This window comes from Microtus ochrogaster, unplaced genomic scaffold (genome assembly GCF_000317375.1).
Source record: "Microtus ochrogaster isolate Prairie Vole_2 unplaced genomic scaffold, MicOch1.0 UNK81, whole genome shotgun sequence".
NCBI lineage: Eukaryota > Metazoa > Chordata > Mammalia > Rodentia > Cricetidae > Microtus > Microtus ochrogaster.
In genome coordinates this window covers 1,147,726-1,161,426 of record NW_004949179.1, presented here as the reverse complement: position 1 = coordinate 1,161,426, position 13,701 = coordinate 1,147,726, and the positions used below count along the sequence as shown (strand labels likewise).

General features: G+C 57.0%; 2 protein-coding genes across 2 annotated transcripts in view; both read right to left on the bottom strand.

Moving 5' to 3' along the window:
* LOC101981528 (putative protein TPRXL) overlaps positions 1-1,803 on the bottom strand; it is a 3,556-nt gene extending 1,753 nt beyond the window's left edge. Inside the window, exons 1-2 of the mRNA XM_026777712.1 lie at positions 1,716-1,803; positions 5-113 (exon numbers count right to left, since the gene is read on the bottom strand). Of these exons, the coding sequence (XP_026633513.1) occupies positions 5-113; positions 1,716-1,803 (197 nt within the window). The remainder of the gene's footprint in view (positions 1-4; positions 114-1,715) is intronic.
* Positions 1,804-2,772: 969 nt separating this feature from the next.
* Iqcn (IQ motif containing N) lies at positions 2,773-12,315 on the bottom strand. The gene is made up of 4 exons (XM_005370621.2): positions 12,138-12,315; positions 9,859-11,816; positions 8,437-9,510; positions 2,773-3,738 (listed from the first exon to the last, which is right to left on the bottom strand). Exons 1-4 carry the CDS (start codon positions 12,313-12,315, stop codon positions 2,773-2,775), a joined length of 4,176 nt encoding a protein of 1,391 aa, XP_005370678.2.
* Positions 12,316-13,701: the final 1,386 nt, after the last annotated feature.

Genomic DNA, 13,701 nt, shown 5'->3' with positions numbered 1-13,701 from the left:
GGAGACAGATGTGGACTCTGGACTTGAGGTGGAGGAGACAGATGTGGACTCTGGACTTGAGGTGGAGGAGACAGTCGTGGACTCTGGACTGGTGCCAGGTGATTCTATTCCTTCTGTTTCCCAGAAAACTGAAAAGGCAACACCTGGGGGGAGGGGGAATGGAGGTAGGCGGGGCAGTGGTGGCGCACACCTTTAACCCCAGCACTGGGGAGGCAGAGACAGGCAGATCTCTGTGAGTTCGAGGCCAGCCTGGTCTACAGAGCAAGTTCCAGGACAGGCTCCAAAGCTACAGAGAAACCCTGTCTCTAAAAAACCAAAACAACCCAAACCAAAAAACAAGGAGAGGTGTTTAGGGTAGCGGGGGGAGGCGGTCTGCTCGTGGTTTGATCTCAGTTCTGCTCAGCTTGTGAAAGCCTTTCTTTTCCTCTCTCTCTCTCTCTCTCTCTCTCTCTCTCTCTCTCTCTCTCTCCTCTGTCTCTGGTTTTTTGTTTTTTTGTTTTTTTGGTTTTTTTTTTGGTTTGATCTGCCTGATGCTCAGATCTGGGCTGGAGTGCCACCTGTTAGGAGGCAGGCACTGACTGTGACTCCCGCTTTACAGAAGAGGGAAACTGAGTCTCAGCTCGATTCCTCAGGAGAAGGTACCACCCCATCCAGGTTTCTAGAGCTTTGAGAACTGAGGAACTCTGATCTATACTAGGATTTGAATTCTGCCCCAAATGCTGGCCACAAACTCTACCATTGAGACACACCCCAGCCCCTGCCAATCCCAGCAATCAGCTCTTTAACCCACACACTGTGTCTGGAGGAGTTCAGAGACCGTGGAAAGAGTTCCTGATCCACCCTCTACTATGACTTCCTTCCCAGATCCGGGTGGCTCCAACCGGGTGTGCGGGGCACAAGGTCACTCATGGTGGCTTTGCCCCTCCCATGCCCTTTCTTCCCACGAAGATCGCTGTTTCCTCCTAGCCTCACCCCACACAGTAGATATGAGGAAATAAGGTCTCTGTGCTGCCCTGAGTGCGGGGAGCAGCGCTGAGCTGAGTTCTCCCACTCCTCGGTCTCCCTGGCCGAAAAGCATCTAGGAGTGTGAGTCGCCGTTGGGAAATCTCTGGGAGAGTGAAGTTGGCTCAAGCCCCATAGCCGACCCCAATCCAAACTGGAACTCTGAAGGAAACTAAGGTCCTGGGTGAACTGAAGAAACCAGAGAGTTTAGAGGAGCGGCAAACACCGAGCCTATTAAGTACCTAGCACTGAGCAGGTCTCACGGTTTACTTGAAAGTAACACCCAGAGTAGGGCTGTTCTGGGCAGTGTGCCTGGCAACGGACTTTCCCTCAGTCTCCAAAATGGAAGTCTGGCCGGTGCCAATCCCTGTTAATCGACCCTAATAAGGTCGTCCACAGGTTGGAGCCAGCCCGGCTTCCAAACATAAATGTGGCACTTTTGGAAATGAAACCATCACCTACAATAAACTTAGCAGTGTCGGGGGTAGCTGTGGGGCCACTGACTTCTAGTTGAAGCCCGATCCCTTGCCCTTCCCACTACCTGGGGTGGGGGGCGTCCTCACTGAAGCGTCAGGGAGGTCATTGGCCTGGGTTCCAGCTCAGATGCCCCTCAGGGGTGGGTACCAACCCTGCTGGTGTCTGGGAGGCTCCGAGCCCTGTGCCCCCAGCCCCGCTGTCTCCCGGAGTCACGCCATTTTCCTCCACCAGCTTACCTGTGACTACAAGCACGACAGAAGAGTCTCTGGGTCTCACTAGCAGCAGCACGGCCAGCGCCAGCGGCAGTAGCCCGGAACCCGCCATTCCCGCCGAGCGCCCAGGCTGCAGGTGCGCGGCCAGGTGGTAGCTCGCCCGCGCGCCCCCTACCGGCGAGAGCGGGGTGCGCAGGGCGCTGGGTTCCCTTCCCACCCTCCCTGTCCCCAGCCACTCTGGGACAGCTCTTCTACGGTCGCCCCAAACCTGAGCTGAAAACCCTTGTCTCTGGCTGCCAGTATCCTCCAGACTGGGGCTGAGGATACCTCTGTCTCTTTCCAGCTCACCTCACCAGTGGATACAACTAGAACCTTCTAGCGGTTTCAGAAGGAGGTACTCTCAAGAGGAAGCCAAAGTGGGTTGGGCCTGGCCAGGCATGTTTTCACTGTTTGGTTGTTGATCTTTGTTTTCCAGATATGTCTCACCATATATCCCAGGCTGGCCGAAAACTCCTGAGTCTCCTGCCCCCACCACTGGTGCTGAGGTGACAGGCGTGTGCCATCACACCCAGCCAGACGCGGGAGTATGTTTGTGTGCATGTGTGTGTGCATGCTATGTGTGTATGTGTATGTTATAGATGTGTGCTTTGTGTGTGTAAACGTGTGTGTGTGTGTGTGTGTGTGTGTGTGTGTGTGAGAGAGAGAGAGAGAGAGAGAGAGAGAGAGAGAGAGAGAGACCGACCTGGGGGCGGTGTCAGTTCTTCCCATCATGGGGAAGACAGGTTTAATAGGACCTTTACAGGAGGGGTCATCTTGCTAGCCCCAGATAAGCCACGCCATTAGCTATGTGACACACAAGATTCCACGCTAGTGACCTGTACACCCTGGAAAATAATTGAGGTTCCCTAACCCTGCAGATCCCACAGGGGCTGGAGCTGCTGGGATTCAAGCCTCTGGCATGCTAGACTTTCCCGTTGTGTTTTAACTCAAGACACGTGACCAGGGCAGGCTGTAGTGCACTGTATTCATAAGAGCCACAGGACACCACGGCCACCAAGAGTCTCTGCCCACAGCCAAGCTCCTAGACACCAGGCCAGTGCAAAGAGTAAGCCCTCGAGGTACGGCGTGAAGTCTCCCTGGAGATGTTCCACGGGCTTCCTGTCCCCAAGAGGGCATCCGTGGTGAGGCAGCTGCGTGTATAATGTCCCCTCCATGTGGCCTGAACCATCTTGGCTGCAGACTGTTGCTGGCTCAGCTGTCGGCGGGTCCGGTAGCCCTTCCAGGCCGCCTGAATGAGAGTGGCCGCTCTGTGCTGCTGGCTGAGCAGGGGACACTGAGCAGGGGGCACTGCCCAGCGAGAGCCAGACTGGCCTGAGATGCCCTGACCAAAGCCCTGCACCACGCGAGTAGACAGTGTGTGGCCACACATGTGGCAGGTGCGTGGCTGGGACCCCACGAGCATCACAACACTGGGTGGACTCGCCACCTGAGGACCCAGGGCCTGGCAGACGCTGCAGACATTGGGTTGACAGGACAGGAAGCAGCGGTGCTCAGAGCTGTTCTTGGTGTCAGAGGTCCCCTGGGCTCTGCCACGGTGCTCAGGCCACATCGTAGGGAGCAACACCTGATGAGCCCGGTCGCGGCGAGTGCAGTAGCCGCGCCAGGCTGCCTGGATGATGGTGGTGGCCCTGAGCAGCCTCGCCAGGTTTCGTCGCACACGGTAGCCGCGCCACGTAGCTTGGATGACGGTGGCCCACTGATGCCACAGCTTCACAGTGCGGCGCACCAAGTAGCCACGTGCACAGGCCTGAATGGTGACAACAGCCTCGAGGACAACTTTCTCCATGGTGCGAATTGATACCAGCAGCTCAGCTGAGGGCTTGTGGTCCAGCGCTGCCTCTGCCCCCAAGGGGTCCCAGGGCCTGTGGCCCCTGCTGGGATGCCACGGGCCTTGGGGTGGCCCAGCACTTGCTGTGGCTCTGGCCGATACGTTGGGGACTTTGGAATTCCATGACTGGCCAGCAGCCAGGCCAGCATCCACAGGGCCCTGGGGTACAGTGAGGGGTGGGGATACCTTATTATGGCCAGTTTTAGAGTGTGTGACAAGATGGGGGTTGTGGCCGTGGCGTGTGTAGGCATGGGAGACCGGACCAAAGCTAGTTTGGGGAGTCTGGCTGTGGGCTGTGGTGTGGGCCTGGGATGTCCTGTCCAGGCTTGTTTTGGGCATTGTGATATACTGAAGTCTGTGGCCATAGAGCATGGCGGGGACTTTTCGGGGACCCTTATCAAAACTAGTTTTAGGGACTGTGACATGATATTTGTAGCCATGCGGTGCAGTGGGGATTTGGGAGCCCCCATCATAGCTAACTCCAGGGCCCGTGACAAAAGTGGGCTTCTGACCTGGGTGTGTGATAAGGGTCGGACCTGTTCCTGGCTGGCCCAAATGTACGGTGTCGTGGGCAGCCTCATCAAGAAGGGGTCTCCAGGAGCCATTTGGTGACATCCCTTGAACTCCTGTGCGTACTTTCTGTCCCCTTCCATCTCCCACCATGGGTGACCCCGAGGACTGCTTGTGACTCTCTGATGACAGCTGAGATGCTGTCTTCAGTGGGCTACTGAAGGGTAGCAGTCTGCTCATGGAACCTTCTAGAAGTTCTGAGACAAGGCTGCCTTGGATGGAGCGGGAGGACATTCTAGTGGCGGTGTGGTGCTGGGGTTCTCCCATCTGGGAGACACTGGAAGCCCTATTTTTAGTTGGAGGTGCTAAGTTAGTCCCCCCTGAGCTCTGGAGAATGCTGGGGTCTCCTGCACTGACCTCTGACTCCGGTGGCCACTTGGCTGTGCCAGCAATGCCGGAACTCAGCTGTGGTGACACCAGGATTACATTGGAAGCTGGAGGTAGGCTTGAACTGCCAACCACAGGGACCTCCTGCAGGTTCGGGTGCCCAGAAGCAGGGTGGAATCTGGGAGGACCACCGCTGCTTTCTGAGGATAAGGGCTGAACAGAGGTGATGCTGTTGGCTTTGGGGTGCTCACCTAAACTTGGGGCTTGTACAGGAACTGGGATGATACCGCTAGCTCGGCTGGGAGCCTCTTTTGCCAAAACCGCAAGTTCATGGCTCTCGCCTCCCATGGTGCCAAGGCCCATCCTTGGGATGATTTGGAGACCTTCAGATTTGACAGACTCCAGGGTCCAGGACACCGTATCATCGACTTCTCTTAGCTTCGGCAAGGTTGGGTTATCAAAACCCACAAGTTTTGTCAGCCCAGGGTCTTGGCTAAATTGTGAGGCACTTAACAAAACTCTGGGCAAGTGTTGTTGGTCCTGGGCCACTCTCTGGACTTCTGGGACACTGGCCAGGCTGATGACATGGGGTGAAAGGAAGGGAACCCAGGAACCCTCTCCAGCCTGTGCTGCCTGATATGGCCGTGGACTGATGCCTGCCAGCATGGATGCTGGAGCCACAGAGCCCAGGGACATGCTAGGACCTATCCCATTGGCCACACTACCTGGGTGTGAGCCTGCAGAATGGGACTTTGGCAAAGGTTTCTCCTTACTACCACTGGTCTCTTGAGGGTGACTAGGGGCCATGCCAGTGACCACAGAACCAGGCGGGAGGCTGAAGGCCACATCACCGGCCATAGCATCTTGGTAGGGTCTCCGAATCTCACCGTTAACCACTGATTCTAGAGGTAGATTCTGGGCCTTGACACCCACCATGGACTCTGGGGGGACACTCTTTCCTATGCCCCTGATCACAGACCCTTGAGGAAGGCTGAGAGCCTCACTTTCAACCACAGGCTTGAGCACGTTTCCATCTACGGAACCCTGGACCAAAGCCCCACCCACAGGAGCTGCTGCTGTGTCTGGAAAGACCACACCTGCATACCGGCAGCCGGGTGAGACCACGGCGGCCACAGAGAGGAGCTGAGGGTCTATACAGGTCTGAGAGAAGCTGGTGCCCAGCTGGGGTGGGAAGAATTCGGATGGCAGCACAGCTGGGCACGGGCCCTGGTCCACACCTGTAGTCACGACAGCCATGGGGGTTGGGTTCTCCTTCTGGCACATACTCAGCAACAGTCCCGTAGCCACAGGCCCCTGGGGCATCCCTGGAGCTATGCCCCTGAACCAAGTCTGACAGGAGACACTAGCCCCTAAGGCCAGGCCACCATCCTCTGCAGGCGCCATGGGCTGAACTACCAGACCTGGGGGCCCCTTGCTGGACTGTGTCAGCTCAGAGTGGACGGTGGCATCCTGAGGGCTGGCCTGGCCTCTGATTTTTTTGTCTCCTGAGCTGTCGCAGACTCCTAGATGGGGCTGGCCTAACCTGCTCACACACGGAGAGGGCATGGAGGGCTGGCTCTGAGCTGCACTGCTGTCCTCGCGTGCACACTTCTGGGGACCCAGAGCTGACTTGCTGTTCTCATGACCCACGCCACACACCACAGTGGGCGGCAGCAGGCTTAGGGTTCCCAAGGCGGCCACAGATGTCTGCACAAGATTAGAGCACAGTCTGGGAGCCAGAAGTGGGGAGCTCAGATTGGGGGGCGGCCTGTTGGACAGGGGCATCTGGAGCACTCCAGGGACCAGACCGCTGGCTGAGGTTGGCTGCCTGAGGGCTGGGGATGCCCTGTCGGCCACGGATGCATGGGTTAGGGTTGGGGACATAACACTAACCACAAAAGGCTGAGCTAGGCTGGCAGACACGCTCTGGGGCATGGATGGTTGTACAAAGTTTGGGGTTACAATCGTGGCCAAACAAGGTTGGGTGAAATTTGATGGCAGGCTGTAGGGCATAAATGGTTGGAAAAAGTTCGGGGATACCCCGGTGGCTACAGATGTCTGAGCTGAGTTTGGAGACCCCGCACCCTGTACAGGCATGGGAGAGGATCCAGGAGGTGGCCAGCTGTTCACAGGGGACTGAGTGACACTTGAGGCCACGTGCGTAGTGGCACCTAACTGGGCCTGGTTTGAAGCTACCCCACTGTTCACTGCCTGGTTGCCTAAGGCCACTACACTAGTACCAGGCGCCTGGGTAAAGTTTGAGGGTACCCCAGAGGCCATATGTGGTTGTGTATAGATTGGGGACCCTCCACAGTACAGAAATGGCTGGTTAAAATTTGTGGGTAACTCATAATATATCAGTGGTTCTCTCAGCGTTGGGGATACCCCAGTGTCCATAGATGGCTGGGCTAAAGTTGGGAACACCTTAGCGGCCACAGGTGGATGGTTCAGACTTGGGGCCACCCCAATGTCCATGGATGCCTGGGCCAGGCTTGGGGACACAGAACTGGACTTTGCAGGCTGCGGTGAGCTAGGACACAGCCCCATAGCTTCTAATGGTTGACTTTGGCATGGTGGTTCCTCACTGGCTTCAGGTGCCTGGCCAGGGCTTGGGGCTCTCCCATCAGCCAGTGTGTCTGGGGGAAGGGGAGGATCCAGCCGAGTGTGGACCTGGCGACTCCTACCCCAGGGAGCAGTTGTGTCCCAGGACAAGGCCTCCATCAGGTCTCTAGTGCTGTACTCAGATCCACTATCTGAGTCCAAGTGAACATTCAGGGCCAGGCTGGTGCTATGGAGGAGGAGGGACCCAAGTTCCAGGGGCGGCTGTTGGGACGGGTGTTCCGCCTGCTGAGAACCGACTAGCCCTCGTTCCAGCTGCCCCTGGGGCTTGTGCCTCGCCTCCCTGGACTCTTTCAATACTGACTGCGGGCCCTCCTGCATGTCACCTTCCCTGCAATCTTCCAGAACTTCGGAAGGAGTCAAGCTGAGTGGCGAGGAGGGACTGCCTGAGCCGCCGCTCTGCAGGGAGCTGTGAGAGCCGCTGCTGTTCTGGCAGTGGGCAGCTGAACCCCTGGGGTAGCTCTTGGCTAACACCATCTGTGGGTGCTGTGGGAATGTGGCTAGCAACTCATCCAGAAGGGACATGTGATGGCCAGTGGCCTGACCCTGGGGACAGGATGGGGTCGAGGACACTTGGGGATGCCTCTCCTGTTTGGGGGTGGACGTGCAGGAGACTTTTTGTGATTTAGAATTTACGCCATCAATCTCTTCACCTGTTATGTTCCTCACTACGGTGACCATTTTCTTATGGCCCAGCGTTGACACTAGTCTATGACCCAATGGCAGAGCCTGCCTGTCCGTCTGCCTGGGTGAGGAACTGTGACTCTTGACTCTGCAAGAGCATCGGCCACAGGGAGACATCTTGTGTGTCCCCATGTTTGCACACTGACACTCACTGCCCTGACAGGGGGCGGGGAGCCACTGGGACGTGGGGTGTTTCCCACCACCCACACCACTTGAATGCTTGCTGGCTACCACGCCGCCCTGTCGGTTCGACGCCCATGGGTAGGACACCCTGCTGGCCACAGGTGGCTGGGAGCTTGGAGCTGTGCTGCTAGCCACTGACGGCTGCTCACTGCTTGGGCCTGCACCGTTAGCAACAAGCGGCTGCCATGGACAAAGAGGTGGTTGTTGGGAAGGTCGCTTGGGGACATGGGGACCCTCACCACGTGCCATGGGGTCAAGATCCAATGGCCTCAGGTACAGACCAGAAGAGTACCCCAAATCCCTCTCCCGGGACAGTGGAGGACACTGATAAGTGCTGGTGACCATCCCTCCAGAAAAGGAGCCTACGGGGGGCTGTGGCAAGCAGGGTGACCCCTCCAATGTAGTCCCATCCCCTTTCCCCCACAGGATCCCGTCACGTTGCCCCCAGGACAAGCCCTTCCATAGTAGCCTGACCTTGCTACATCGTGCTCGGACAGGGCCCAGCGCAGGTCCCCACGCAACTGACAGACTCCCGCTGCAAGCCACCTCCACTGGGGCAGGCGCCGTGGTCATCCGGCTTCCCACCGTTTTCGAGGTGGCCTTGGGGAGGAAGGTGCCTGTCCTCTGGGCCATCTGGGCCAGGGATTGAGTGAAAACAGCTCCCAGCTCACCCTGGCACAGCGCCTGGCTGAGTGTGGCCCTCTCATCTTCCGTCAAAGCCTTGCACAGGACCTCAGCCAGCTTGCCCTGTGTGGCCTTGCTGAGTTCTGGAAGCAGCTCACCACGGGATAGGGCCCGGGACAGGGAGATGCCCAGTTCACCCCATGACAGTGCCTTCATCAGTGCCATTCCCAGCATGCCTTGAGGCAGGGCCTTGACCACAGAAGGCCCTAAGACTTCCCGGGACAGAGCCTGGCTCAGCGCTGTCCTTACTTCTCCCTGAGAAAGTGTCTTGGCCAAGAGTGTCCTCAGGTCCTCGGTGGAGCCCAGCATGGTCACCAAGTCTGCACACAGGGATGCCATGGACGCCGCCAGGTCTTCATGGCAGGACACCGCCTGGCTGGGCATAGGGGGTGGAGGTGGGGTCTGTGCCTGTCCGCTGTCACCCCAGGATTCTCCATTGCATACAGGGTGTCCAGAGGGAGTCAGCAGAGGTACCTGCATACCTTGGGTATCTGTGGCCACTGAGCGTGGGTTCTGTGTGGCCTTGTTTTGTACGTGGCTTTGGAGCTGGGGCTGGGTCATGCTCTTGTCATCTGGCTTGGCACGGGGTCCAGTGTTAAGTGTTCCAAAATATTGCCAGAACTGGACAGATGGCTTGGATGTGCTCAGGAGTGGCTGTGACTGGGCCTTACCACTGAGGTCAGTGGCAGGGTGGGCAGCCAAGAGGCACTTGGACGTTTCGGAGGTCAGTTGGGCCTGAGACTGAGCCTTCACCAGCCCCATGGGCAGATGGGCCTGGGACGGAACCCTGGCCAGACATGTGATGAGCTGGGCCAGGGATGGGGCCTTACTGAGTTTACTTGGGGGACACACCTGGCACGTGGCCTTGGTGATTTTGGTGTTTGTGGTCTTTGCGTGTCCAGCAGGTGGAGGCGGCTGCAATGAGTCTCTCATGTGTTCACACAGACATGTGTTTGGGTATCCTTCAGGGGGGACGAAGATCAGCCCCAGGGAGCGTGCCTGAGGGGAGCCTGTGGCTGGACACGACGTGGCCAGAGGAGCTCGGGACATGGAACTGTTCTGTTCACCAGCAGGGTGGAGCTGGGTTGTTAGTGACATCAGGTGTGCGGCCAGGGGCAAGGAGGACAGGGCAGCAGAGGGACCTACGGGTGAGCACTGTCCCTCAGGTAGGCCCGTGGCCAGCCCAGGTGACACACAAGACTGCAATACGGCTTTAGAAAGGGGTGAGGCTGGCAGGGGCCCTGGGTGGCCAGGGAGTGGCTGGGCTTGGGAGGTAGCCTTGGTCAGGGGGACAGCCAGCTGGGCCTGGGACAGGGTCACGGTCATCTCTTCAGGCATATACACCCTGGAGTGCACCTTCACAACCTCTGCCTTCTGCTGGGTCTGAGTCAACGGTCTGTTCCTGTCTTCTGCCACTTTTGTCCAAGACAGAGCCCTGGCTACAATGGCCATGTTAGTCTTGGGAGATGCTTCCTTCTTGGGTGCCCTTGGGGGCCCAGGCTTCATCTTCTCTACTTCCAATGGAGACTTGGCTGGAAGTTTAGGAGTTACAGTGCCTAGATGTCCGTGGGGTCCACACCTGCCCTTCTCCTCAGCCAAGTACGCCTGAGAAGTCACCTTGACGACCGCAGTGGTCTGCTTGGTGCTAACAGTGACCTTGGCCTTTGGGTTGCTCAGGTGAACCTGGGATGGGGCGTTGGGAATTCCAGCAACCACTGAAGTTTGGGGTGAACCCTTGGGACTTGAGGCTGTCACTGTAGGGACCAGACACAGGGTCCTGAGCACAGCAGCCACAGAGCGTATCTGAGCTGGGGTCTTGGTTATCATGGCTGCCAGGCGAGTCTGAGGGGAGAGTTTGACTGCAGGGCTTGGCTGGGAGGAGGCTTTGGATGAAGGAGACGCCGCAGATGTCTGAGGTTGACTTCTGGTCACTGAACGCATCTGGGGTGAAGTTTTTGCCATCATGGGACCAGAGCCAGTCTGAAGTGGGCCCCTATTGACAGAAGCCCCTAGGCGTGGTGAAGCCTTGACTGTGGAGGTCACACCAGATCCTGGGGGCTGTGCCCTGGCCATGGGGACCACAGAGTGCACCTGGGGTAGAGTGCTAGAGAATGAAGGGTTGGGTCGTACATGAGCCAGGGGCCTGGTCTCCGGGGAGGTCGGGCAGCTTGGTGGCTGCATCTTCATGACCGTCCCTGAAGATGTGGGGTAGGTCTGCAGTGGACCCTTGGGTGCTGTGGCCACTGTAGCCACTGTGGCCAGGGCCACTGAGCACACCTTGGTAGGAGTTTTGTTCACTGGATACATATGCAGTGGGGCCTTGGGGACATCTGCTTCAATGTGGACCTGGGTCTGGGTTTTCAGGGTTGCATGGATGGCCTGGCCATATCTCGCTGACGCTGTTAACTCTGGGGTCCCCGACTTGATGGTCCTGGAAGCCGCGTGCCGGCTCTTCATGCTGTCCCCTTCCAAGTGCCTGACGAGACAGGAGCTCCTGACAGACTTGGTCAACATGCAGGGTGGATATTTGGGACCTGTGAATCTGCCAGTCACAGGCTGCTGTGGCATGAGGCCACCCCTGGGGGCTCCACCGGCACAGGGACCTGCTGCTGTGCTGTGTGAAGGGACCAGGTTGTCGGAGGACGGGAACTGAGTCTCCTTGCTCACCATGACTGGCGGCTGGTCCTCCGGGGCATGGAAGCGCACCTGCTGTGGAGGGTGGTAGGGGATGTCGTCCTCCTCTTCCTTCTTGGCTTTCCTTACAGTCAGCTTGTTGGAGCGCATCAGCCGGCGCGTGCTGAAGCGGCGCCAGGCCTCCTGGATAGCCTTGGCTGCTGTCATCTGTGAGATCAGTTTCTGCCGCAGCCGGTAGCCCTTCCAGTTGGCTTGGATGACGGTGGCCGCCCGCGAGACCATCATGTCCATTTCATCTACCAGGATGTTCTTGAAGGCCTGGCTCTCCACCACGGCCCTCAGGCGGGGCACCTGCCGTGATGGTGGTGCTGCCAGCTCCCTTGGCAGACAGGACTCATTCTGGGTCTGAGGAGATGGCTTGGCCACTTTCTCTTGGTAAACAGGGGTTGTTGGCTGGGGCTGGGGGAGGCATGGCCCACTAGATGACACGCAGCTTGGGAACAGGAGTGGGGCTGCCGGCTGCATCGATGCCATTCCTGAGCGGAGAGGCAGAGCCTAGGGAGGTAGTAGGGGGAGATGGGCAGACAGACAAACAGACAGGTGAGTGGTGGGTGGATGGAGAGCTAGTGGGGGTGGGGTGCGTGTGAAGGGGTGGTAGAAGGAAGCGTGGATGAGCAGCAGGGACGTGTGGTAGTAACACACTGTGGGTGGGGTCACGGAGGGGAAGCTGAGGAGTACAATCTGGAGATATCCGTGGATTACAGGTGCAGAGAGAGTGATAGAGACCCAGCAGCCCTTGGACCTTTAATCTGGGCATGAGAGGCCATTCCTCAGGGCAGGCTCAGCTGTCTCCTTACCTTGGAGGTCATAGAGTTGGAAAGGAGCAGAAGAAGGTGTAATCTTGGAAGCCGGCCTGTAAGAGGAGGCCGTCTTCAGTTCTTCATTCCAAAAAATGTGCACAGCAGCGCCCTGGGCTGGTTCTGTTAGAAATACCAACGGCGGCGGGAGGAATATGAGCTCAAGTCGTGGGAGCATGGAGTAGGGAGGACCGTGCAGGGGCAGGACGGGAGGCAGGATGGAGGAAGGAAACCCACAGGAAGGGGTGCCTACATGGCAATTAATATCTGGGCTTATATAACAGGGGTTAAGAGGGTCCCAGGACACATGAGAGGTGGGGGAGAGGAAGGGGCCCGTGTCTTTATTGTCTAGAAAGGTGAGAACAGAGCCACACGTCCAGGGCACATGCATGTAGCCGGAAGTGCAGTCCACAGGAGCAGGATGGCTCAGTGTGGGGAGTAACTGTGCCAAGCTGGATGAGCCAGAGTGGGAGGACATAACCAACCCTTGCCAGTCACCTTCTGCCTTCTGCACATCCACAAATTAATACATGTCAATCAAAAAAAAAATAGGCCAGGGGCTGGAGAGATGGCTCAGTGGTTAGCAGTGCTGTGGCTCTTGCAGAGGACCTGGGCTCGGTTCCCAGCGCCCACATGATTCACAGCCACCTGAAACTCCAGTCTTAGCAGACACGACGCCCTCTTCCTGCCTCAATAGGCACCGGGCACACGTGAGGTGGTCATACACGTGGGGAAAGCATTTATACACATAAAAAAGGGAAAAGAAGACCAGCCCTGGTGATGCACCTTCAGTCCTATCACACAGGAAGCAGAAGCAGGTGAATCTCTGCAAGTTCAAGACCAGCCTGGGCTGCAGAGCACAACCCTGTCTGATTGCATTTCACCACCACATATGTGCCTTTGAAATATTTTCATGTTTCGAGACAGGGTTTCTCTGTGTAGCTTTGGCTATCCTGGAACTCCACCACCCAGTTAAAATTTATTTTTATTTTATGTGCATTGGTGTTTTGCCTGTATGTATGTTTGTGTGAGGATGTCAGATCTTGTAGTTACAGTTGTGAGCATCCATGTGGGTACTTGGAATTGAACCCAGCTGGGTCCTCTGGAAGAGCAGCCAGTACTCTTAATCACTGAGCCATCTCTGCAGCTTGAGTTCTCAGGCTGTCACAGCCATGTCCACAGAAAAGACACAAAGTGGCAATAAACTCATCCACACTTAACAGCAAACCACACGGAGGCAAACCTGGCAGTGCTAAAGATACAAGTAGACCAATTCCCAGTCCCAGGTGGAGGCTTTAACAACTCACTTTTCTCTGTGAGACAGGTTTCTCTGTGTAGCTCTGGCTGTCCTGGAACTCGCTCTATGCATCAGGCTGACCTCAAACTCACAGAGATCCTCCTGCCTCTGCCTCCTGAGTGCTGGGATTAAAGGCGTGCGCCACCACATCTGACTATAATGTTTTAAAAATAGTTTTATGCCAGGTGGTTGATGAAGGAAGGTCATTGGTTAATTAAATAAAGAAGCTGCTTGCCCTGATAGGTTAAAACATAGGTGGGAGGAGTA

Coding starts and splice junctions, on each gene's coding strand:
- Iqcn (XM_005370621.2), bottom strand. CDS start 12,315: ATGCTCCCACGACTTGAGCTCATATTCCTCCCGCCGCCGTTGGTATTT. Junction 11,817..12,137: donor CCAACTCTATGACCTCCAAG/GTAAGGAGACAG, acceptor CTCTCCGCTCAG/GAATGGCATCGATGCAGCCG. Junction 3,739..8,436: donor TCCGAGCACGATGTAGCAAG/GTCAGGCTACTA, acceptor ACTGTACCCCAG/GGCCCTGTGGATGCTGGCCT.